Raw genomic sequence first — 14,638 nt, 5'->3', positions numbered from 1 at the left:
CTAGTACCAAAACCTGTCCATGAAAATCCAATACATGGATTTATAGGTTGCACATAAAATTTTTCTTCCTGTTTGAGTCATTTTACTGTGGCAACTGGATTTAATATCTGATTTAAGGAAGAAAGGGAAATGTATGCCAAAGTTTTTGGAGTAACACTAACTCCTTAAAAATTCTACAATACTAAAATGATTTCCTGGGTATCTTCTGATTAGATTGTCTTGCAGTATCATGAACAGACTGCACATTATTAAAAAACAAACGGAAAGCCCCTCCCCAAACCAAAGCCAAAACCCAAACAAAAACCTCAGAACATCTGTTAGTCTTAAAAAATATTCCATTTTATAATGCTGTAGAGAATTGTAGCAGCCTTGGTAGTCTGGGCATTCTGTGGGTTTGAAACACACAGATCTATCCATCCTCATAAATCCAGGGTGTTCAGGTTACTGAACTCTGAAGTGAGTACACCTTTCCTTCTTATACAAGTGGAACACTGTGGAAAGAGATGGAAGTGTGGATAAATGATAGTAGCTGCCAGAAGGTAGTTTGTTTACCTGGATTCATTGACCAGAGAGCAAACTGAGAACAACTTAATACCAAACACTTTATTACTTATGCTTGTTATTTACAGTATTTACATATTGCACGTTCGCTGGAATGTTTTATACATTTATTATATAAAGTAAATTAATGGCAGCTTGTGTTTGTGTACAAAATCCATGCTCCACTGTCCCAAAAAGTATGTCTACTTGGAATAACATTCCTGTTTGTCATGCAGTTTGTACTCCAGGGTACAATGTGACCCCAATGCAAGTCTGTTTTAACCAAACTTTTTAAAAATTGCATAAGCATGAAGGATATCAAGTGACCACAACTACTGTGGAGCAGATCTTTAGTAGTTCTAGATATACAAACAAACATTCCTTAAAACTGTAGAATTAAGCAACAGAACATGAATTTTCTTGGTGAAATATTTGTGTTTACATAATTTTTGGCAGCATTACACATCAATTGTAGTGTGTTTTTAAGTATGGAGCATTAAGTACTACTGGCAGTTACGCTACTGTAAAGAATGTCAATCTGCAAACTGTCGATGACATACAAAATGCATGTTAAAAGAATTATGGGAAGTAGTCTGTCTGTCAATCTGCAAAAATAAATCTCTTGTTCACAATGGAATTCACTAAAAGGTAGTAAGTTCTGTTTCCCTGTTGGTTTCCAAGGCACTTCTCTTGGTTCTTGGTGTTTCTTGTCGTGGTAGTAAGATCTGGTGGATTAAAAGAAAGAAGAAATTGATTTTCATCATTTTTATACTCACATACATGTGCTTGAGAATGTGTTTATCATTGTGAAAATAGCAAATAAAACTGGAGAATTCAGAAATAGCTTTGGAAAGATCAGTAGTGAATTTTAAATTTACCTAAGTTCATATCAGCCTGACTGAACTGTAACATTAATGCTTTGTTAATCAAGGCTAAAATTCTGGAAAGCATCATTTTCTCTGATGGTTCATTTTTGATAGACACTGGGGAAATTCAGTTCTACCTATTAAAAACATATTCATAGTTAATCTGTTCCAATGACTGCATCTGTGAAGTCAAGAAGTGAATAAACTTCAGGAATAGCATTAACAGATTGCAAAATGCTTTCTAAATACCTTGGTGTCAGGAGCTGTTCATGGCATGCCCAGTTTGAAGGATCTAAAGGGTTTGATATTTCATTGGGCCCTTTTGTGAAGAAACTTGGACTCATACAAACAAGAAACAAACAGAAGTAACTTTTTTAAGAGTTGCTTGTATAACTACAGCCCCTGGAACATGCCAACACTAAGCCACCACAAACTAAGCAGGAGCTGCAGTGGTTCGATTTGCTGCCTGAAGTCTTCTAGAAGAGTGTCTTGGAATGAGATCACTGTCATGCCTATGACACTGATATCACAATCACCAATACAAAATTACAGGTTCCCACACTGCTTACGTATGTATTTTGTCTGTATTCTAGAAATGTTGATTCAGAAGTTGAGCAGTGAAGATTTTCACAACCTTACTCCCCCACACCTTGAAAGCTTGTAAGAAAATGTAGTGTAACTGCACATACACACATCTAGAAGTCTGTCCTCTTCTAGACAGGTGAGCACTGAATGTTGCAAGTCTGTCCACCCAGTTTCAAATGTTTCCATGCCTGTTGTTGTTCTTATTTAGAAATAAAAAATGTACAGTGTTTTTTCAGTCAGCAGGAACTACACAGCTGAAAGACTCTCACATGCAAGCAGACCCAGATGAAGCTTTGGTGTTTTACAGCCATCAAAAATCCGTGGCGGAGATAAAAACCGGTGATAATCTGATACTAGAATTCTGCTGATGATATTTTTCACAGTTAAAACTTTCATATTGTCTGTCTGAACATAGGTAACCTCCCCATGATCAGTGTGAATTCTCTGATACTCTGAGCTTCTCTACATTTTCTACTGCTTAAGTATAATTTGTAATGGAATCATTTGTATGCGAAGTCAGTTGGACTTGACATAATCCATTGAAAATCAAGCTATTGGTGCATACAGAAATACTTGTTAGTAGTATTTAAACATTTAGTTTTGCAATTTTTGAAAGCTATTTAGGAAATGTAATAATGTTACAGAAAATTTTAATGTAATCTAGGGTTTTTTTCTGGCTTTGCAGATAGGACAATTACTTCTATTTTTTTTTAATATCCTTCCTTAGAGGGGGAAACTGATGTAAATTTTCCTTGTCTTTCATTTTAATCTAGCTTATTTTCTGTATGTATGCTCCTACTGTACCCTATTTAAGCTATGATGTTAAAAAGTGATGTTTAGAAGAAATTAACATGCTTTTGGTTTGATCAGTGTGTGATACAATCTACAAGTTAAACACTGAAAATGTAATAAAAACTTTTTTCATTACTAATGGGAATGTGCAGCTCACTGGAGGTGAAAAACAGTGGTTAGGATGCTCATTTGTCATCTCCACTTGCTTTTGTAGGGGAACTTGACAGTTTTGTATCAGCTAATCACAGTTTTCTAAACCCCTGGTGTTTTCAGAAACCCCAGGTTTTTAGCATCGATAAATCTGTTCTACTTCTTTTTTTTTTTTAATTTCATATAGTCTGTTATATGCATCAGTCTAGGGATATTAGGCTGGAACTTAGCTGAAGGATGATGGATAGTCTTGGTGGAGATCCTGAATGCAATCTGACTACTGCCTCTGTTGAGAACATAGGTAACTATACAACTCCCCAGCCAATTGTGCTAATTTTTAAAAGCACATATGAAAGCTATTATAAAGGCATATTGCAGCTTTCCAGATTTGATTCTGGTTATTACCTGTGCATGATGATAAACTCTGTAAGAAAAAGCTAATCTATATGACAAGAATTTAGTGGTTTAAATATCAATATAAATTTTAAAATACTGTGCCAGTATGATATTGTAGCAGAACCTCCTCATACTTATATATAAAAAACATTCTTTTCCCAAGTGTGCACACCCAGGTGGAATTCTGCTGTAATGCGATCACAGAGATCCATGCACTGAAGATTATGAAGCTCTGAATGTTCCATCTGGTGCTAGCCAGAGATATCTCACAGCAAGGAAAACTGTGAGCTGCCCTTTAATAAACCTGGATGATGCCACACCAGTAACCATGCACACTGGCTGCCTTTTTAACTCAAAGCAGTAGTTCTGAAAAAAGTCTTAAATTAGTTAACTTGGGAACCAATTCCTGGCATCATGAAGAGGTGATTGAACATGCCCTGATCAGCTGTATAAAACAAACCAAGGTATACTTTCTAGAAAAAAACAGGCTTTCACTGAATAATACACAATCCTCTCATCTTAATTTCACCTTCACTTTTATGGAATTCAAGTGTCTGACATTTCAATGCACTTGTTGTTACTCTGAGAAAGCAGCATCCTAAAGGAGAATGCAATTAAGGGCTGTTGTTTCCATTGTTACAACACATTTGAAGCAAAATTCAAGTGCCCAAATATCTTGGTTTAAGAATAATTTGAAAAAATGGATATATAATACAGTGTATAGGAATGGGATATTGAGTGGAGTATTTTAAGTTTCCAACTTTATATTGTATTTTCAGCATTTGTCTCATACATTACTAGTATGGTCAATACATCTTGAGGAGTTTACAGAGATTTTTTGGAGTTCCAAAGGAAATTTCAGTTTTAAGCTTATTATGAATTTTGCAACAGGTATTTGAACTGTATGTACAAATATTAATTATTTGCATCTTCATCTTAAAGGAACAAGCAACTGGTAGATTTCTTTAACACACTTTTTATAATGTATAAACCTCATTTTCCCTGCATAGCCTGAGACTCCAACTACTTGCACCAGTCTTGTATTTATTAGTGTAAAAGTGTGTCATTAGCTTTACTTTGTTAATTTGAAATAACTGTAGATGCTTTAAAAGTTCTTAAAACCACATTAATATTTTTCAAAACAGAAATTAGAAGAAATCTTCAAAACAGAAGTATGTAATAAGATGTGATAATGCAGTCCATAGTCCCTGAACTCCTCCTCACAGTGCCAGAAGTTTTCAAAGTAAGTTATGAGATCAGTATTGGTCTCTAGCAAACATGTATAGGACAGGTAATGGAAAAGGGATGGAGCACCAACAGTAGCACCTGAAGTTTTCAAACAGAAGTAATAAAATCTGTATGACTGTGGCCAAGTGGCTTTGACAAATGCTGTCAAAGGAGTTTTCAGATTCATCACTGTCTGTCACCAGAACTGCTCATGATCTGAACTGTGAACTTTATTTAGGTGAAGATTTTGGGAATTGTGTTCCTGGCATCTCTAACCTACTGCCGATATGGACAACCTAACAGTTGTGGGATGTATCTGCATGGAGTGGAACAAAGCAAGCATGGAACATGGTAACTATTAGGAAGCTGGCAGAAGAAAGAGGCTGAAGAACAGAACAAAAAAAAGAAGCATCAAGGACAGGACTCTAGCATAGCTGTGTTGACCATGAGAAGGGGTTACAGAATAAAATTAATTAGTGATGGTGCTGGTGGCAGCCAGGGAATACAGCCTGGGAGGCTGACTGGAAAAAAAAAAAGGACAACTGGGAGATGTGGTAATACAAATCTGCTGCTCTGGCTTCACTCGTGCAATCTCAACAAGTTGAAGGGCTGTTACTGGGTCCCTGCATTGCTCATGTCTGTAGGACAGGCAGAAAGGGAACATATACTCTAAAAAAAGAGAAGATGGAGCTCAGTTACATATGTATAGGACACATGAGAAAAAGTTAAGGCTCCACAAGACATGTCACGCCATAAACACACATGTGCCACACAGGAATGTGTTGTGACAGTAACATGTCTAACTCCTGTTTTTGCATATTATTTTCTTGTTTAATCTGAGCTCTGAGTTTCAATGTCTTGTGTGCTTTAAAGCTGTGCTAGTCCAAAATGCACTACAAATAAAAATAAATTTGTATTTTGTCTTCTCTTCAAATTGAACTCTAAACATGGATAGATGTCCACAGATCTGAAAAATCTAACAAAACTACTAGTTTGCCAAAGTAATAATCCAACTATAGCTCAGCACACTTATAAACCTGCAATGAAAGCAAAATCAGATACTGAACAAAACAGGAAACATAAATTTGTTTTACGCAAATTTAACTGATTCAGTGGAAAAGCCTTGAGGAGAAAAGAGGCTTAATCCTACAGACACCTGTGCATCTCCAGATATATGTAGTAGAGGATAGTCTTCCTTTCTGCTAAGTGAGGCTGCTTAAGGAGTCTACCACTGATTTGTGTCTGTGTGAATAAAAGAAGTGGACAGTTGCTGACATTGAAATATGTTGTGCAAAGGTTGTTTGAGAAAAGGATATTTTTAAATAGACTCCCAGCTTGAGATGTGAACTACTTTAGTTGCTATTCCTTCATATTACAATTTCATGTTTACATGGCAGGTTGTTAAGATAAAGATAAAATTTTCTAAAGAAAGGGAGAAAAGAATTTCACACTGTGATGTATCTGCTTATTAGTATTGGTAATAATATTATTCACCTATTTGCAAAGTTAAACAAATTAAGTCTCATTTATCCAGACTGGATAGAGAGAATGACTTGTAGAAACCTTTCTTGAGATTGAATAGCTCCATCAGGTTTTCCTGCAGTCATGTTTTCTTTAGATTAAATAATCCTAATTCCTGTAACTGTTCTTGTATACTGAGTTTTCTAAGCCTTTGGTCATCCATGTTGCTCTACTTTGGACTCATACAAGAAGAACCTGTATGTCTTCAAGTGTGGTGCCTTTAATTAAATATAGTATTCCAGTAACAGTAATTGTGTCAGGAGTTTCATAAACTATGATTCTACTTATACATTCCAGTACAGTTTGACTTTCTTCAAGTGTAACACCGCTGTCTCGCTTAGTTTGCAGTCCACAACAACCCCTGTTTTCAACAGCACTATCTAACTATTCACCAAATTCCATGTATTTCTGTGGTTGAATAATCCTACAGGACTTTATCATTCTGCTCTTTAGCTGTCATCCTGGTTTTAGACTATTTGGCTTATTTTTCAGGATTATTTTTAATTTCAAGGTTGTACTGTATCATGGTTGCTTGTCCTAAAATACTGAAATACATTAATACAGTATTCTACTACCCAAGTTATTAATGAAAATACTGAACAATATCAAACCCATAATGAAGCTGTGTGACATTGGTCAGTATATTTTTCCAGTTTTGACAGTGAAGCACTAACAACCTATGTATTTTTTCCAGTCATTTTTACATTTATCTTCCCCAGCTTGATTGTGAGAGTGAAGTGCACAACAGTGTCAATGCTTAAAATAAAAGAAAATAAAATGCTTAATATTTATTACTTTTCTCACAGATTCCTTCCACAAGATGTGTATTTTGTCACAGAGTTAAAGCATCTTGGTTTGACAGCATTTGTTATTGACAAATCTACATGGTTATTATTTATCCCTTTGTCCAAGATCACATTTTGTCTCAGGTAAAGGTTGAAAACAGAATGTAAATTAGTCCTTCTGTATTCTTATGTTACAGTTCTCTACACATAGTTTGGGAGTAATTTTTGGTTTGGTTGATTGGCTTTTGTTTTTATTTTGGTGCATGAAATTTCCCAAGTATTTTTGGGAAATATAGGCCCATCTAGGCAAAGAAGGAGGGAATTAACCTCTAGACATGAGAGGTGTACACAAGGAAATCCCAATCCAAATAGCTTGAAGATAGTTTATCAATGCTACTATCAGTACATTTTAACTGATTTGCTGTAAAAGCACCTGTGACCTATCTGCATTTCTGAAGCTTTGATGTGTACAGCTATGTATATATTAACTCATACTACTGAGTACAGCACAGATCTACAGCTGCACACACAAAAGGGCGACTGCTGCTGCCGATACAGGCAGTTGTGTACTGAGTAAACTCTTGAAAAATAAGCCACAGCTGCTGTGTTTTGTTCTGTAACAACAAATTCACTATCTGCTAACTGTATGCTGCTATAAATAATTCACAGATGATGCACATGGACGTTTATATAATGACTTCCAGTAGGGGGTACCCTTTCCTTAATGCCAAAATTTGCCAGATTAAGCCAGTAACTTCAAGTCCTTTGGGAGGGGAATACCTTATCTAAAGGACAGTTGTTATTATACTCCCATGAATTTTCATGTATGAAACACAACATCTGCTGCTTTGCTATGCACTGGAATGTCATTTCTGCTAAGAAAAAGCTTACCTTTATCCTTCCATGCACATAGGGCTTACTGCCAGTCGAGTAAGAAGCCTGGCACATCTTTTATAGTCTGTATGAAAAAAAAAAGCATTACTAGATTACCAAAGTAATCAAATTTGCCTTTAAAAATCAAAATCGCTTTCAGCGTGCAAATTAGTGTCATAGCAAAGTTCAATGAATACCTTCTGTTTGCAACAGAATAAAAATCAACTCTTTTGACTTAAAAGAGGAATGTATAAAAATTGGGTAATAACTAAAATCCATGTCTAATGGCACGTCTAACTATGCAACTGACTTCTGCACATGTTCTATCTGTAAACAAACAGCATGAAAGTGCTTGGAGGCTCTCCAAGTGTATGTATGTATGTATTAGAATTTATACATCTGTGCCTGTGCTTCTGTGCAGGATCTAAACATGTGACTCTAGTATTTCCATATTAGAGAAAGAATAAATAGTGCTCATCCACCTTTAAATCCAGCCATCAATGAGCAAGTCTGTCAACTTAATATTAAGTAATGCCACTCTCCAACAGATTTTCTTCCCGGGAACAATTAAATTAGACAAATAACATCTTCTATTCATACAAATCTTAAGTCCAGCCCAAGTAGATGACCACATGATAGACATTCATAGGACCATGAAGTTTCATCTTAAAACTAGTAAAAATGTTTTTTCCACTGAAGTCCTATTGTTAGTCGTTCATATTTTAGGTATCTTCAACTTTTTGATGCATTCACAGTAAGACACAGAACCAATGCAAAACTAAAGAAATTACTCAAAAGGCTTTTTTTTTTCATTTCCATAAAAAACTGAAAGAAAATATTTTGAAAGTTGGTTACAGACAGACAGAAAAGTAAATTATTTTTCAGATACCAATGCTACTACACTGTACAAAGTACTAGAAAGTATGCCAACACAATGCTTTTGTACTAGCTACCACCACACTGCAGCATCAGAGACAGTTTTTGTTTCTTTGCTGTTTGGCCTTCAGATCTCTATACACAAGGAACAGTATAATTTGAAGTCAGGATATTATCAAAAAGTAACATTCTGTGCATGAAGAATTAAGGCAGGCTGTTTGTCTCATTTTCCTAGAAGAAAGTTACTTTAAAGATATGCTAGTCAGTCCAGCCCAGTAGGTGACGTTCACTTCTTTTAGGCTTTATTTCATTAATGGGTAACTACATCTAATGTTTCATCTGGAGATGGAATGTTAACAATCCCAACTCACAGCATAGTTATGGTATAATTTCCACTCATACAAATGATCCTCCATTATCCAGACATTATGTTGGTGGATATGTCACCTGTCAGGAGGAAAAGGCTAATTTAGAGCTGTTAAGGCCAACTAGTTTTTAGCTTCACAGCTTGGAGCATTAGTGCTGAGCCAAATGACGTTTGTGTTGTGATCCTTATGAAAAAGGTAATGACCATTGCTTGTTCAGAACAGAGAAGTTATGAACAACTCACATCTCCACCCATGTAAACAGAGGGTGATCTGGTTACCTGTCATCTAGAAATCCTTGTGTTTCCAGGGAATTCCTCATCTGAAGCCTTACAAATAGAGAAAATGTGCACAATTCTTACCAAATATGCCTTTAAAATGCACTGGGCTGAAATATTTATTAATACTAGAAACTTGGAATCTGTAACTCTTGTTTCTATTCCCAGCTCTGCTACTGACCCAACTGGTTGACCTCAGACAAGTAAAATAAAGTGTGCTTCCATTCTGAAAAGGCTGTACTAAAATAGCATCTGCTTACTCAACAGGCCCACCTCAGTATGAATCTGGAGTCACATCTACTGACTGATAAATGTCAGTGTTTGATTTTTATTTAATTCTCTGTGCTGCCAACAGTGATGAGGCATCATAAGTGGCTTTTGCTTAGTTGTGTCCATCAGCACTATTTTTTTTTTCCTAAGCTAACAAGTTATACTTTTATAATTCACTGAAGACAAGTGTTGCAAAGATTCATTGTCAACATCACTGGTAGACTGGTAGCTGAATAGTCAAAATAGAAAATGTCTATAAAATGTGTCTTACATATATAATCAATGAAAAGTAAAATAACCCCACCTGGATTTGTGATCCTGTTTTGAATATACAGCACTAAAAATTAAATATGAGATATTTGTGAGAGGAAAAACAAACACATGGTTTGGAACCCATGAGGCAAATACATCAGTACCTAAGGATGCAGTGTTTACAGCCACTCTACACAGTGTATTTGCAATGAGAAAATTTTATTTCTGTTTTCCTCTCTGTAATGCTGATGCTGTTCTAGCAAAGCTGTAGAGAATACTTTGTACATTTTAAAGCAGTCCAAATTTTTCTTTGCAGGGAATGCATTCTGACATTGTATCACTACTGATACTTGATAGAACTGACAAATTTTAGAGTTTTCTCTCATTTTAGGGAAGTGCCTGCTTTTGTTACTTACATGCTGGGATGGTACAATCCCTCGTATTGTGATAAAGCCGATGAAAGTGTTTGCTACATTTTGGACTAAAGTAGAGTGGACCTGAAAGATAAAGAAAAAATAAGTTATGAATCAGCACAGCTCACAAGTAGAGCAGTGTAGCTTATGGTATGTGTGTGAAATACGGATACCAACGCAAAATTAAAACATACCTGTTAAATGCTTCAAGAACTTGTCTTTCATTCTCAGATCTCTGGGAACTATTTCTGTGGGACAGAAAAAGGAATAGTGTTACCCTGCTGCACTGGACCTATGCTTGCCAAGCATAGTATGAAGACAGGGAACACTGTGCAGCAACATCACCAGTGTGTCTTGACAGGTGCATGGAGGGCAGAAGTCCTTTGCATACAGTAGGCCAAATTGCAAGCAGGCACTTCACATAGGGAGACCTTGTAAAATGCTCTGTGAAACACAGTACTGATGAAACAATGTCTGCTAGGTGAGAAATCATTCATGATGATGGCTATTAACTAAGAGTCAGATTTTAGTTCTCTATGAACTACATTATGAAGTTTACCTAGACTTAAATTCTTTCATATTACACAAGTGTTAAGGACTCAATGATATATTCCAGTCTGGGGTTGTGTCTTCTAATTCTCTTATACAAATGTAACCACTATTCTGTCCCAGGTATGTCTGTAGAAGCACTGCTCTACTGTAATCATGAAACTGGATTGATCTACTTACAGGAATCTTCCCTCCCTCCCCCCGCAGTAAGTAAAATTCACAGGAAATTATTCCAAGCAAATTGCTCTCTTCTGGCTCCCTATGTTTGTGGTTTACCGCCTTGTGTTTTGTGTTCAGCAGATGGCAAAATGAAACTAGTTTACTGAAATCCATTTTAGCCCTAACCCCTGCTTGTGACTTCCTGATTTACAGCTATCTTTGATTGCTTTCTGTTACAAACTCTGTGCTGATGGCTTAGTGCTGATTGTGTATGATACACTATATGGTGCTTTATTTACTTGACCATGAATGCCTGAGCAGCCTTTTTCATTCCCCTGGCACCTCTTATCAGATATAAAGCAGAGAGCATTTCCATCCAGATCTGATTCACTTGTGAATTTAGACACTTCTCGAAAGTCATTCATCGTTTACTTCTAACTTTAGTCGGTGTAAGTAAAATTGACCTTATCCTATTTGACCTAATTATGTCATGAAGAACATTAAAAACACACATGCTTCACTCAGAAACTTCCCATGGGACAAGCTCACTAGGAAAGTGATGCCAAAACTGAAATGAAAGACTCTAACTAGTAGTTCCTTTTCAGAGTTGCTGGGAAAAACTCCATCATAGTAACAGAATGAAAAATCCTGCTTCAAAATCAGTAACAACACTACCAACTAATCCACTCTGAAGCAGAATTATTAATTTTGTAGATAACTGTTCTACACAAGCCAGATGTTTTGCACCAACAGGGTGACCAAAACTATGCCCATGTTCCAAGATGAGATTTAGAGTTGTGCACATCACAGTTCCCTGCTTAATCTGGCCTCTTTGACTCTTCAACATTTGTAAAACAAAATGTTCTCTCCTGTGTTGACCTTAAGGAGAACAGAACTCTCTTCCTCTGTGCATTCATTATTCATCCCAATAGAGAAGCAACATCTTCATGACAACCACCAATAAATGCAAATTATGAGGATATTTGAGTATGAATGAGAATGGCAAAAAGGTACAATGAAACTTTAAAAGATCAATAAAGACAAAATAAACAGCATACTATCAAAATGAAAGCCAGTTTGGGAAAACTTGAGTAAATATTTGCTGGAAAATATTCAGAAAGTCGCTGTCAGTTGGAGGGGTCAGATGAGCAGCAGTAACACTGCAGAGGCTTGGGAGTGACAGGGAACACTAAATTAGACATGGCAGCAGGAGGAACTAAATCAAGTTTCAACTGAGTGCACAGAAGTACATCACCAAACTAAGCAGGTTAGAGAGGAGCCAATCAAACGAGCAGAGGGATGGCTGCAGGAGTGTCCCAAACTGGTCACAGCCTGCACAGTGACAGAGGAGTACTGTCTCAGTTCCCTAGAATTTCAAAGTTGCTACCTCTGGAGTACAAAAGGAACTAACAAGCAGGGTGAACAACTCAGTTCAGTGAAGCTGAGGTGTGGGGAAGACTTCTATTTGTAAGCTCTTTAAGGACATACTACAGTCCTGCAGGAGAATTCTTGCCAGGGTCATTTCCAAGAAACACTTAAACCAAGCACATGATAATAAGTGGTAACCTTCCAGGAAAAAAGCGTTTTCATCCCTTTTTTCTTTGATCTCAGCCCATTTAAGTCTTTTCCCATATTATTAGGTTTTATTCAAAGCCACAGGAAGTTGGACTTTCAGTTGAGTTCATTATCCAGAGAGTAAAAGGCTCTGAGAGGTGAATGGAGGTTTTCTATTCCAAATTTGCCATCTGTGTCTGTTTCTGATACCAAATGGAATCTGCACGTATTTCAAGTGGTGAATTCTTAATACAAAATTAGTAACCTGATGCACGATCTCATTCACCGAGGCACCCTAGGGAAAAAAAATGGACTGTGACTTACCAACTCTCTGCTCGTCCTGGTACCCTCCATAGTCAGCCACTTCCCTTCGATCCAAGTTATAGTCATGCTTGGAGAAGTACTGCATCCCACTGTCCTTCTCCAGGTGGTACCTTTTCAGTTCCTGAATGATCTCCATGATGAGATTTAAGAGATTTTGCTTGTCCTTCAAATCTGTGGAGTCTGTTTTTTCTTTGCAGTATCCTGCTGAGAGCATTAAGAGTACAAGCCCCAGCAGCCCAGAAGACCTCAGTCCACTCATTGCAGTCCGACCTGAAGAGTGCATGAGGGGATGAAGAGGAAGGATCCGCTGCTATGTGAGGTCTCCTGTTTCACTGGAAGAGAAAATTGGGGGTGGGTCGAAAGTGGGGAGACTCGTGGGGGTGAAATCGGAAACACTAGCGGAGGAAAGAGCGGCGGCCGCTTGGCAGGTTACACAAGGCGGGGCACAGACCACTCCGGGCTGCGGGGGCTGGCGGAGCGGGACGGGGCGGGGGGTCCGCGGGGCTCGGCCGCTGCCCCCGCGCCCCTCAGTGCCCGGCCCGCGGGCAGAGCCCCCAGCGCCGCGGGCAGCGCGGCTCGGCCTGCCCGCAGCCGGCGCCGGGCCCCGCGGGAGGGCGGGGGCGCAGCCCCGGAGCGGGGCCAGGCTGGGGGTGCCCCGGCGGAGCAGATCCCCGGCGGGACGGGCGTTCCGCCCCGCCTCTCCCCGCCCCGCCGCGGAGCGGAGGAGCACGGGCGAGGGGCGACAACTTTCCCCGAAGTTTCCGCCGGAGAGCCGCGACAGCTGTCCCCACTCTCGCTGCGGGCCTCCGCGGCCGGGCTGCGGGCAGGAGCGGCGGGACGGGAGGTGCGCGGCTGGGGGGCAGCCGGCCGGGGCAGGGGACAGCACCGCCAGTCTCCCCGTTTTCTGTCCCTTTCCCCGCTCCCCTACCCTGCAGGAGTAGCGGCCAGCATCATGCCCAGAGCCGCTCGCCTTCGGACGACTGACCGCCCCTCACGCACGGCCGGTCCGTGCGGCGGCTCTGCCCTTCCAGCCCTGGCGGGGTCCGGCTGTCACCGGACAGCGTTTTGGCCCGGCGGGGCGGGAGGGATGGGGGCGTGGGGAGGGAAACAAGAGGGGAAGAAGGCTGCTGGCGCTCGCCGGCCGCTTTACCTGTGTCTCTGTCCCGGACGCCGAGGTGTCTTCCCCCGGGAGCCGCTCCCCGGACGGCAGCAGCCAGTGAACGGCAGGGAGTCCGAGTATTCCGCGGCTGGCCCGCCCGCCCCCCTCCCGTCCCTGCGCTCCCGCCGTATCCACAAACTATTCCATCGCCGCTAGCCCCAGCGCAGCCGCTTATATAGGCTTATATAGGATGACATGAGACGGCAGATAGTATCGACTAGCAAGTGGGTGGAAAACAATAAAAGTCCACTTGGCAACCTCGGGAGCGTCGCTGCTTGCACAAGCCCCCCCTTCCCGCCCTCTCTCCCCTCCCGCCCTCTCTCCCCTCCCGCCCCGGTGCCCCCCGTCCCTCCCCCTGCTCGGTTCTCCAGGGCTCAGTCACTCCTTCTCTGCTCTCCGACGTAAGGAGACGGTCCCAAGTGTGTGTGTTTGGAGTGGGAGGGGGCGGCGGGAAGATGAGGACGGGGGGAGCGCGCATCCCCCGAGCCTTTAATTAGAACCGCACTGAGGAGCCACTGAAATATTGATGTCCCTGGCGCAGCTCTCGTCAGGCGGGTCCCCGGCCCGCGGCCGCAGCCCCACGGGGGGCGGGCGGGGAAGCCGCCTGTTTACCGGGAACTCCGGGCCCGGCTGCGGCGGGGAAGGGGAGGTGTTGGGGCGGGGGCGAGCTGCCGGGGAAGGGGAAGGCTATTTCTGCTCCCGCC

General features: G+C 40.4%; 1 protein-coding gene across 1 annotated transcript; it reads right to left on the bottom strand.

Annotated features, from left to right (window-relative positions):
- Positions 1–588: 588 nt before the first annotated feature.
- ALKAL2 (ALK and LTK ligand 2) lies at positions 589–14,151 on the bottom strand. The gene is made up of 6 exons (XM_071441683.1): positions 13,926–14,151; positions 12,776–13,107; positions 10,384–10,437; positions 10,193–10,273; positions 7,754–7,820; positions 589–1,265 (listed from the first exon to the last, which is right to left on the bottom strand). Exons 2-5 carry the CDS (start codon positions 13,056–13,058, stop codon positions 7,756–7,758), a joined length of 483 nt encoding a protein of 160 aa, XP_071297784.1. The 5' UTR covers positions 13,059–13,107; positions 13,926–14,151; the 3' UTR covers positions 589–1,265; positions 7,754–7,755.
- Positions 14,152–14,638: the final 487 nt, after the last annotated feature.

The sequence above is a fragment of the Agelaius tricolor genome, unplaced genomic scaffold, assembly GCF_023055355.1.
Source record: "Agelaius tricolor isolate 1412-34295 unplaced genomic scaffold, bAgeTri1.0.p SCAF_1, whole genome shotgun sequence".
Taxonomy (NCBI): domain Eukaryota; kingdom Metazoa; phylum Chordata; class Aves; order Passeriformes; family Icteridae; genus Agelaius; species Agelaius tricolor.
This window is presented reverse-complemented; position numbering and strand designations above follow the sequence as displayed.

What these genes read in the sequence shown, in the direction of transcription:
- ALKAL2 (XM_071441683.1), bottom strand. Translation starts at nt 13,058, where the DNA reads ATGCACTCTTCAGGTCGGACTGCAATGAGTGGACTGAGGTCTTCTGGG. An exon ending in GTTCTTGAAGCATTTAACAG is followed by an intron (nt 10,274 to 10,383) that starts GTATGTTTTAAT and finishes TTTATCTTTCAG; the next exon opens with GTCCACTCTACTTTAGTCCA. An exon ending in GGATTGTACCATCCCAGCAT is followed by an intron (nt 7,821 to 10,192) that starts GTAAGTAACAAA and finishes TTTTTCATACAG; the next exon opens with ACTATAAAAGATGTGCCAGG.